Source organism: Cherax quadricarinatus, chromosome 47 (assembly GCF_038502225.1).
Source record: "Cherax quadricarinatus isolate ZL_2023a chromosome 47, ASM3850222v1, whole genome shotgun sequence".
In the NCBI taxonomy this organism is placed as follows: domain Eukaryota; kingdom Metazoa; phylum Arthropoda; class Malacostraca; order Decapoda; family Parastacidae; genus Cherax; species Cherax quadricarinatus.
Genome location: NC_091338.1, coordinates 28,918,318 through 28,930,265, shown reverse-complemented (window position 1 = coordinate 28,930,265; position 11,948 = coordinate 28,918,318). Strand labels below are relative to the sequence as shown.

General features: G+C 41.1%; 1 protein-coding gene across 1 annotated transcript; it reads right to left on the bottom strand.

Annotated features, from left to right (window-relative positions):
* Positions 1-235: 235 nt before the first annotated feature.
* LOC128696569 (zinc finger protein 84-like) lies at positions 236-8,991 on the bottom strand. Its single transcript, XM_053787893.2, has one exon. The coding sequence runs from the start codon at positions 7,072-7,074 to the stop codon at positions 5,497-5,499; it is 1,578 nt and encodes a 525-aa protein (XP_053643868.2). The 5' UTR covers positions 7,075-8,991; the 3' UTR covers positions 236-5,496.
* Positions 8,992-11,948: the final 2,957 nt, after the last annotated feature.

Sequence of the window (11,948 nt, the reverse complement as noted above, 5' to 3'; positions counted from 1 at the left end):
CATTCGCTTCTGCATAGAGGCTCTCAACAGGGGAAGAGTGAAAAGCACCAAGGCATAAACATAATCCTTGGTGATGAATGGGGTTAAGGCTAGAGAGAGTAGCAGGAGAGGCCGCTGAATAGATCCAGTCACCATAATCAAGTCTCGATAAAATGAGGGTGGAATGTAGGGAAAGGAGAGTTCGACGATCAGCTCTCCATGTAAGATGAGCAAGGGTTTTAAGAAGGCTCAGCCGGCTGTGACAAGTTGCCTTCAGAGAGGTAATGTGAGGTTTCCAGGATAACCTACGGTCAAAGAGGAGGCCCAGAAACCTGACTGTATCACGTTCAGGGATACGGGAGCCATAGAGGTACAAAGGATGATCAGAGATGACAGAGCGTCTAGTGGAAGTAATTTGGCGAGTTTTGGTACTGGAAAATTTAAACCCATGTGTGGTGGCCCAACTGGAAACACGGTGGGCCACATGCTGGAGAGAAACTGTAATGAAGTGACAATCAGTGCCTGCACAGGCAATAGCAAAGTCATCAACATAGAGTGATGACCAAATATTTGATGGAAGACTAGAGGCCAAATCATTAATGGCAAGGAGAAAAAGTGTTGTGCTCAGAACACATTCCTGGGGGACACCTTCAGCTTGGATAAAGTCTGGCGAGAGCACATTATTCCAGCTGTTAAAGAATGTCATTGCCAAATGTCTGGAAATTTTGTTGAACTATGGTATGGGGCAGAATGACGGTACAACTACAAGAATTGAGGGAATGATATTTTTCAATAGTGACAGGGACAGTATCGATATGGGAAAGAAAAGAAAGATCATGAGCTTGGGTAGCATTCTGTATAGTGATGATGCACATACCACTCTTAAGAGCATGAAAAGAAATATCTTTACCAACATGGCGTAGGAGTGCCTTGCCAATACTATGGTCGGAAAGATAGGCAATAGAGGAAGTCGGTCGTAAAGTGAAGAATTTAGACCATTGTGCATTCTGAAACTGAGCGTGGAAAGGGAGTACAGGACGTGTTGATCTTTTCTGAGAAGAATGAGAAGGTGGAGAAGCATCATCAGCAGGTAACTGTCGTTGGCGTTTAGGCATGGGACCAGAGTTGGTCTCATGTGGAACGGGCCGGCAATTCGAAAATTGCTGCACAGTAGAGGGAGAGGCCAGAAGCATAGTCAAAGAAGAGCGGAGGTCAGATAAATTGAAGGAGTCAGTCAAGACCTCAGTACCTGAAGCGGGTGAGGAAACAGCACCAGCAAGAGGTACAGAGGCATTAGGAGTGTCCGAAGAGTGGTCCAAAGACGAGGCAGGGTCAGAACAGGGTGCAGTATCAAGAAAGGGCCCGGGGGTAGCGGGTTCGTGGACTAGGGCTTCCTTGGTTAGGTTACTTCTTTCTTTTTGTTTTTAAGAAAAAAGAAAGAAAAGAAAATAAAAATAAAAAAAAGGATAAAAAAAGGGGGGACTGGGGAGGGATAGCTCCTAGGAGGAATGAGAGGGCCAGAATTCTCCCTCTGCGCCCAAGAGGACCTCAGCACCGCAAGTAGTGCAGATGCAGCATGGAACCCGTGCCATACCCTACCCATTATGCCAGTAAACCAGCAATCTGGGATAGCAACCTCACATCTGCCGAGCTATCTCGGTGGACAAAAGAGAGGGCAGCCGGATATCTGCCACAAAGCATACCTCCTTTGTGCACCACCCCCGGATTCTGAAAGGCAGCCTCCAGAGATACACCCGTCACCCAAAAGATACCCAAAGCCACTCCCTGGGAGACCAGAAAGGGATTGGGACATCCCCAGGCGATCCAGATTCCACAGCAAACTACATCACCGCCAAGAACCTCAACGGAATGGGATGGACCCCAGTACCCTTTCCCCTACCCAGGAACTAGCATGCTTGTGGGAAAAAAAAAAGAGGAAGGGTAATAGGGAGGGGTGGGGAGGAGGAGGAGGAAAAGAAAAAGGGAGGATGGGATAAGGGAGGGGGGATTGGGGGGTAATTAGGTTTGGTCTGAGGAAGGAGACCAACAGGTGTAATTCCTCAGACCAAGAGGCTCCTCACCACACCAAGGAGCCCCCCTTGAAGAGGTGCAGATGGAGAAGAGGAAAGAGAAGGAACAGAGGGTGGATCAGTGTCCATTGATGGTTTGGTCCTTGCAATATATTCAGAGATTGCTTCAAGTGTTTCGGAGTTCAGAGATGTCACATGGAAGACAATATTGGAGATGGAAGGAGGAGGAGTTTGAGTACAGATCAGAACTGTAATGGACTGTACCAAGGTAGGGGGAGGCAAAAGGGTGGAGGGAACTGGAGAAGTGTGGGAGGGGACAGAAGAGGCAGAAACCTGGGAGGTGGCAGAAGAGGAAGAAACTTGGGAGGGGACAGGGGAGGAAGGCACAGTACGAGGAGGAGGATGAACCTCCACACTTGTAACAGAGCCAGTGAAAGGGGAAGACCCAGGTACAGAGACCAGGAAGGTAAAATGTGGAGGTGGATGAAGGGAAGGAGGGGTTAAAGGAGATTTTTTGGACTTTGAGAAGTAGAGGGACAATTGGGAGGAGGTGTCGTATGAGGTCTTGTCGATACCGGGGTTTGTGAGGGAGAACACGAAGAAGTGAGAACAGACTGAGGTGTTGAAGTAGGGATGTCTGAGCCCAGGACAGCAAAAGAATTAGATATAGGAGTGACCATGGGACTGGCAACCACAGAGGAGGCTGCAGAAAATATGACCCCAGAAGTGGGGGGACATTTTGAAACACGAGAATAAGAAACATGGGGTAGTCTCAATTGGAGGTGGAGATGAGAAACTGCCATAGCATTAGGGAGACCTTCTGCCTCACTGAGGCAACGAATTTCCTGCTCATTTAAGTATACCTGGCAATGGCGAAAGTATGAAGGGTGAGCCTCATGACAATTAAGGCAAGAGAGAGGTCGACTGCAAGACATATTAGAATGGTCATCAGCACCACAGACTGGGCATTCAGCTATAGATCTGCAATATTTCGCTGGGTGGCCAAATCGCCAGCAATTTCTACACTGTTGCGGAGTAGGGATCACCTTTCGAACTTGTAACCGATGTCCTGCTACATAAACAGAGGATAGGAGTTCACAGCTGTCAAAATTTAAACGAGCCACATTGCAGGGTGTTGTCTCCGCCCACGGGCAGGAAGAACATAAGTGTCTACCTTGAGAATTGGGAGATCTTGGAGTTCCAGCTGTTCGAGAATGTCATTGCCACATGTCCGGAAATTCTGTTGGGCTATGGTATGGGGCAGAATAATAGTACCACTACAAGAATTGAGGGAATGATGTTTTTCGATAGTGATAGGAATAGTATTGATATGTGAAAGAAGGAGGGGTGTTAATGTTGCAGTTTAAAAACTGTAGTGTAAAGCACCCTTCTGGCATGACAGTGATGGAGTGAATGATGGTGAAAGTTTTTCTTTTTCGGGCCACCCTGCCTTGGTGGGAATCGGCCAGTGTGATAATAAAAAAAAAATGTGAAAGAAGAGAAAGATCATGAGCTTGGGTAGCATTCTGGACTGTGATGATGCATGTACTACTCTTAAGAGCATGAAAGGAAATATCTCTACCAACATGGCATAGGAGCGCTTTGCCAATATTATGGTCGGAAAGATAGGCAGTAGAAGAAGTCAGTCTTAAAGTAAAGAATTTAGTCCATTATGTGGTCTGAAACTGAGTGTGGAGAGGGAGTGCATGACATGTCGGTGTTTTCCAAGTAGAATGGGAGGGTAACGAAGTAACATTATCAGGAGATTGTCCTTGGCGTTTAGAAGTGGGACCAGAGTTGGTCCGACGTGGGATGGGCTGGCGATTCAAAAATTGCTGCACCATATAGGGAGAGGCCGGAAGCATAGTCAAAGGAGAGTGGAGGTCAGACAAATCGAAGGAGTCAGTTGAAACCCCGGCACCTGAAGCGGGTGACGAAACAGCACCAGCAAGAGGTGCAGGGGCCTTAGGATTGTCCAAAGAGTGGTCAAAGGATGAGGCGAGGTCAGAACGGGGTGCGGTAACAAGAAGGGGCCCGGGGTTAGCGGGTTCATGGATTGGGAACTCCATGGTTAGGTTGCTTCTTTCTTTTTGTTTTTAAGAAAAAAAAAAGAAAGAAGAAAATAAAAAAAAAAAAATAAAAAAAAGGGGGGACTTGGGATAGTTCCTAGGAGGAATGAAAGGGCCAGAAATCTCCCTCCATGCCCAAGAGGACCTAAGCACCACAAGTAGCGCAGATGCAGCATGGAACCCGTGCCATACCCTACCCTCCATGACAGTAAACCAGCAATCCGGGATAGCAACCTCACATCTGCTGAGCTACCTCAGTGGACAAAAGAGAGGGCGGCCGGATATCTGCCACAAAGCATACCTCCTTCGGCCACCACCATCGGAATCCGAAAGGTGACTTCCAGAGATCCACCCGTCGCCCGAAAGACACCCAAAGCCACCCTCCGGGGTACCGGAGAGAGATCGGGACATCCCCAGGCGATCCAGATTCCATGGCAAACTACGCCACTACCAAGAACCTCAATGGAATGGGATGGACCCCGGTACCCTTTCCCCTACCTAGGAACTAGTGCACCTGTGGGAAAAATCCCAAAGGCCAAAAAGAGGAAGGGCAAAAGGGAGGGGGTGGGGAGGAGGAGGAGGAAAGGAAAAAAGGGAGGATGGGGAGAATGGGATAGGGAAGGGGGGATTGGGGGGTAATTAGGTTCAGTCTGAGGAAGGAGACTGACAGGTCTAATTCCTCAGACCAAAAGCCTCTTCACCACGCCAAGGAGCCCCCCTTGAAGAGGTATTCTTAGCATAATATTTACATTTGTTCTTCCCAATTATTACATTTTATATTTCCTTTAAGGAAAAGGAGATGTAAACTAGAAAGAGAAAGGCACTCCCTATACAGGCAAAGGCAAAGAATAAGAGAGCGGTTAAAAGAGGCCAACATATCTGTAATACGTATGGAGACACTGGCCAGAGAAATAGCAAACACTGAATTTCAGCTAAAGGAATCTTATGGGAGTCAAGATATGTGGGAAGAACTAAAAGCCATAAATGAAATTGAAAGAAACCCAAAATATTTCTTTTGTTATGCCAAATCAATGTTGAGAACATCCAGTATTGAGCACCTACTTAAATGAGATGGGTCCTACACAGATGATAGCAAGGAAATGAGTAAGCTACTTAAGTCCCAGTATGACTGAGAGTTGAAGACCTAAATGAATTTTTTATATAACAGAATTTTGTAACCTCAAACCTATCTGATATTATGCTGATGCCAAATGACTTCGAAAAGGCACTCCTACAATGCAGTTATGGTATATCCCTATTATGTATTCTCGTGAGTTTATAACTAAAATATTCCTGAAAAATTAACACTAACATGTTTTATCTCCTGAATGTACTTGTGAATGTCTCACAAGATGACCTTTTACACTAAAACATCTGAGACACTCAGCACATTGATATGGTTTATCTCCTGTACTCACCTAGTTGTGGTTGCAGGGGTCAAGTCCTGTATGTCCTCTCGTATGTCTCACAAGTTTCCTTTTTTCAATAAAACATTTCAGACACTCTGAACATTGATATGGTTTCTCTCCTGTATGTACTCTCATATGTGTCACAAGACTGCTTTTTTTACTATAACATTTCAGACACCCTGAACATTGATATGGTTTATCTCCTGTATGTACTCTCATATGTGTCACAAGACTGCTTTTTTGATGATAACATTTCAGACACTCTGAACATTGATATGGTTTATCTCCTGTATGTACTCTCATATGTGTCACAAGTTTGCTTTTTTCAATAAAACATTTCAGACACTCTGAACATTGATATGGTTTCTCTCCTGTATGTACTCTCATATGTGTCACAAGACTGCTTTTTTGACTATAACATTTCAGACACCCTGAACATTGATATGGTTTATCTCCTGTATGTACTCTCACATGTGCCACAAGAATGCTTTTATGACTAAAACATTTCAGACACACTGAACATTGATATGGTTTATCTCCTGTATGTACTCTCATATGTGTCACAAGACTTTTTTTTTCACTAAAACATTTCAGGCACTCTGAACATTCATATGGTTTCTCTCCTGTATGTATTCTCATATGTGTCACAAGACTGTTTTTTACACTAAAACATTTCAGGCACTCTGAACATTCATATGGTTTCTCTCCTGTATGTACTCTCATATGTGTCACAAGACTTTTTTTTTTACTAAAACATTTCAGGCACTCTGAACATTCATATGGTTTCTCTCCTATATGCACTCTCATATGTGTCACAAGACTGTTTTTTACACTAAAACATTTCAGGCACTCTGAACATTCATATGGTTTCTCTCCTGTATGTACTCTCATATGTGTCGCAAGACTTTTTTTTTCACTAAAACATTTCAGGCACTCTGAACATTCATATGGTTTCTCTCCTGTATGTACTCTCATATGTGTCACAAGACTGCTTTTTTGACTATAACATTTCAGGCACTCTGAACATTCATATGGTTTCTCTCCTGTATGTACTCTCATATGTGTCACAAGACTGCTTTTTTGACTATAACATTTCAGGCACTCTGAGCATTGATATGGTTTCTCTCCTGTATGTATTCTCATATGTATCACAAGACTACCTTTTTGACTAAAACATTTCAGACACTCTGAACATTGATATGGTTTCTCTCCAGTATGTACTTTCATATGTGTCATAAGATTGTCTTTTTCAGTAAAACACTTCAGACACTCTGAACACTGATATGGTTTTGCTCCTGTATGTACTCTCATATGTCTCACAAGACTACCTTTTTGACTAAAACATTTCAGACACTCTGAACATTGATATGGTTTCTCTCCAGTATGTACTTTCATATGTGTCATAAGATTGTCTTTTTCAGTAAAACGTTTCAGACACTCTGAACACTGATATGGTTTCTCTCTTGTATGTACTCTCATATGTGTCAAAAGATTTTTTTTTCCACTAAAACATTTCAGACACTCTGAACATTGATATGGTTTATGTTCTTTATGTTTTTCCATATTTTTTAAATGAAGGTATTTCATTTAAAATATTTTAGTCATACAACTGTGGTACAGTTAATCTTCCTTATGCACTCAAATGTTTATTTCATGATTTTATTTTTTAATTATTTTTGACACTGAACACATGGTTTTCCTTATGAAAAAATCCTATGTTAAGATTTATTTAGGCAAAACTTTTCCTACTTATGAGCGCTAATAAAGTTTATATTGTGTGTCAAAACACTATTATAATTTTTGTTGTGTTAAAATATTAATAAATATATTAGAACACTGCAGATATATTCAACGACATTTTTATTATTATTTGCTCTTGTGTTTAAACAAATTTTTCTGAAAATGTTTAATTATGGAATTACTAACTTTTTTTTTTTTTCATTAACCCTTTGAGGTTTCAGACCCCCAATTTGAAAATTCCCCACAAAGTCCAAGATTCTAAAAAAAAAAATATATAATTTTTTCTTATGAAATGGTAGAGAATCTTTTTCTGAAGGTAATAAAACAAAAAGTATTAAATTTGATCAAGAATTTATGAAGTTATGCTCCCATGAATTTTCCTGTGTAAGCAATGTTTACGCATTGGCAATTTTGCCGACTTTGGGTCTTGTTTTTGGCCAGTTACATTGATCCATTAGACCAAATTCTTATCTATTTTGCTAGTATGTGTTCAATTTCATCTATTAAGCACAGGAAATTGCCCAAATCAACTATTTCAACTGCCCAATAAGATCAGAAATTGGTAATTGGGCCAATTTCACACAGAGTTCAAAATATTCTAATTTCAAAATAGGGTCCAGAAGAAACAATGCAGGCATTCTTGGCACTAAACTAACATTTCCACTATTTATTAGTTACATTTCCAGTCTTTACAGATGAATTTCATTTTGATTTTTTAATCACAGATAATTTTTATTCGCACACACACACACACAAAAAAAGATTTATTGTTATTCAGTATTGTAATAATTGTATGAATAATATCAGAGCATTCAGGAATGCACATCTGACCCACCATCTGACATGTATTGGACGCGTGATGAGATTTGTTTACCCTCTAACATCGGCAAAAACAGAACATTTTTGTTATTCTGAGCTCAATTTCAGGCTATTCTTAGCGCTAAAACCTAACAAAATCATTTATGTAATACATCTTCAATTCTATCACATGAGACGAAGAAACAGTGAATGCTACCATAAAAACCATATGAAAATACACCGAAAATTTGCTGTTTTAATCCAAAAATAAAGTCGTTTTTTTTATCATTATGTACTTTGTGCTGCAGGATTTGTTTTATATGGTGCACACTTACCATGTTGATGCATTCTCTCATATTTAGGCCCAAATTTACTGCTCACAGAATATCTGAGTGAGCTGAGCTCATGATGTAATACTACAGCTTGGACCCTGGCTTAAAACCTGTAGAACTACAAAATGGATCCTCAAAGAATTAACTGCCATGCATTTTTATATAGAATTCCCAAAAAGAAAAGCAAAATAGTTTAATTAGTAATACTTAGCTAGTTAAAAATTCACGAGAATAACAGATGTTGCCTTTCTTGAAGTACTGAAGATATAGTGTCTGGCAAGACACAACCTGGTAGTCTTCCACAAAATACTTCTGCAATATCAGTTGTTGTTCAAGACACTTACACTGGTGCTTCTTGAAGTACTGAAGATATAGTGTCTGGCAAGACACAACCTGGTAGTCTTCCACAAAATACTTCTGCAATATCAGTTGTTGTTCAAGACACTTACACTGGTGCTTCTTGAAGTATTGAAGATATAGTGTCTGGCAAGACACAACCTGGTAGTCTTCCACAAAATATTTCTGCAATATCAGTTGTTGTTCAAGACACTTACACTGGTGCTTCTTGAAGTACTGAAGATATAGTGTCTGGCAAGACACAACCTGGTAGTCTTCCACAAAATATTTCTGCAATAGAAACATGAGTCAGTATAGTATTTCACAATTACCAACACAACATATTGAACTAAAATAATTTTTGATCTACTGTCACATGTTTCACTAAATAAAATTGTCCCTTTTAAATGTTTATCTGTACAGATCTTCAAGATAAATCACAAATTGTGCATGGATAGACCACAGACATCAGTAGGTGGTGGTAATGGTGGTGACAGTGGTGGTGGAGGTGCCACAGCCACACAGCATGACACAACAGCCCAGGTTGGGACCCACGTGGCTGACTCATAAGGTCCAGGATAAAGCGGAGCATCATCCACCCCCACACCACAACCAAAACTACAACCACAACCAGCTTATGGTGTGCAAGATCCACTGGCAATCTGCATCTGGGATTGACAGCAAAATCCCAATTTTGTTCGCAATCCCCATCAGTTTGATGACACTCGAAGTGGAACTCTGCCAGCTTGTTCCCCTGGAAACACTGCAAATGAACTGGAATTCCTTGAACTATTATTTGACCAGCCCTTGATGGAAAATATTGTCAGGGACAGTATTCTGGGTACACCATGGCAAATAGAATCATATCACCACAGTCAAGACTACACCAGTGGAAAGAGACAACTGTGGCTGAAATGTATTTGTTTTTTGCAACAATAATACTTATGCCTCATGTCTAAAAGCATAATATGAAATCATACTTGTCCACAGATCAGCTAATTTCTACCCCAGACATCAGTGAAATCATCCAAGTGAACAGATTTATTTTACTGTTACGTATGTTGCACTTCTCTGACACAACAAGGCATGACAGAAATGACAGGTTATACAAGATTAGAAATGTTTTATGCATCTGAAACAAAAGTTCAACATGTACTTTTTTCCATTTAAAAATCTCGTAATTGACGAGTCTTTAATTTTGTTTAAAAGGCAGATAGATTGTCGTTCAAGCAGCATATACCGAGCAAGAGGAAACGCTTCGGCATAAAGCTGTTTGTACTCTGTGACTGTGACAGTGGCCTGGTATTGGACATAACTATATACAAGGGAAGTAAAACATTGAAAGATGCCAGGATGTTATTGGGTATCTCAGGTGACATAGTGAGAACAATGACGGCACCATATCTTGGTAAGAGGCATACATTATATACTGACAACTGGTACACAAGCCCCTTACTCAGTGATTTCTTGCGAGTTAACATGACAGAAGTGCATTCTGATCATAAACATATGCCTAGATTCACCATAGGCACTCATAGTGGTGAGGTGCAAGTATTTGCTGCCAATGACATCATGGCATTAAAGTGGCATGACAAAGGAGATGTCACATTCATGACATCCATTCACCATAATGAAATGAAAGATGGTGGCAAGGTGAATAGTGATTAATGCACATATTCTAAAACCACCAACAGTGATTGATTATACACAAAACATGTGTTTGGTTAACAATTGTGACGTGCAGATTGGCTTTGTCAATTGTGTTCATAAGAGTTACAAGTGGTACATGAAACTTTTCTTCCATCTCATGGACATTTCAATGCTCCATGCATATAATATGTACCAAATAAAGACCGGCCACAGACTACCATATAGTGAAGTTTATCTGTCGTCGGACAACTAATAATCAAGTACCAGGTAACAACACCTGCTATAGAAAACCACCCACAAACTGATCAGGAATTACCCAAGTGTTTAAGGCAGGAAGGTGATCACTTCCTAATACAACATCCTACAACTAAGAAATGGGCTCAGAAGAGATGTATTGTCTGCGCACACAAACAAAACAATGGCAACAAAGACGCAGACACTCGGTTTATGTGCGAGGAATGTAAGATACCAGTGTGCATGATACCTTGTTTCAAAGACTTAACACACTGCAGCAGTTCTAGAAACATGTCCAGTGACTGTACACATGTAAATATATAAGAGAACATTACTAATATACAACATTTGTGCATATTTGTTGTTGTAAACAATATTATAATAAAAAACTTTAGTGCAGTTATTGTGCTCAATACAATGAGTTCTAGAGAAATCACTTCAGCATCCTCCATTGCATAAGCCTTATAGGTAAGGCTTAGGAGGGAGCAATTTCCAGGGCTGTGAACTCTGCTAAGAGAAAATTGTGGCCAGATAGAGTCCCAGAGAGGGATTTTCAAGGGTTTGAGGCTGACCCTGATGACCCTACGCCTGTTGTGGAATCTATTGTGGCATTGGGAAAGTCCATGGGGTTGGAGGTTAGCGGTGAGGATGTGGAAAAATTGGATGAGGACCACAGGCAAGAGCTAACCAATGAAGAGCTACAAAAGCTTCATCTGGAAGAGCAACAGACCACAGCTGAGGAAATTGCTTCAGAGGAGGAGGAAGAGAGAGGGGGAGAAGGTGCCTTCTTCAGTGATTAAGGACATGTGTGCAAAGTGGAATGAGTTGGAAAGTTTAGTCGAGAAATACCATCCTGACCACGCTGAAACAAGCCATATCTGCAACATGATCAGTGACAAAACCTTGTCCCACTTCGGGAAATCTTAAAGAGATGCCAGAAACAGACTTCTCTGAACAGTTATTTTGTGTAACAGGGGTCCAGTGACTCAAGTTGGTCCTAGTGGCATTAAAAGACGAAGAAGAGAAGTAACACCAGAGAGGGCTTTGCTACCTGAAGTCCTTATGAAGAGGGATTCCCTTTCCAAACAATAAATCCTCCCTCTCTCCTCCTCCCTATCTTCCAGAAGCCAACAACAGTCTTCAATAAAGGAATGTAATACTGATTTAATTGTTCATTTTTTTTTTTTGGTGAATATTTTTGGGTGTCTGAAACGGATTAACTGTATTTACATTAATTCTTGTGGGGAATACTATTTTGATTTTTGGCCGAGCTTTTGGAGTGGATTACGGCCGATAACCAAGGGTCCACTGTGCTATGTATTGTATATACTTCTAGACAATAGTATGTGACTAAGGTAGGTGAATATGTTT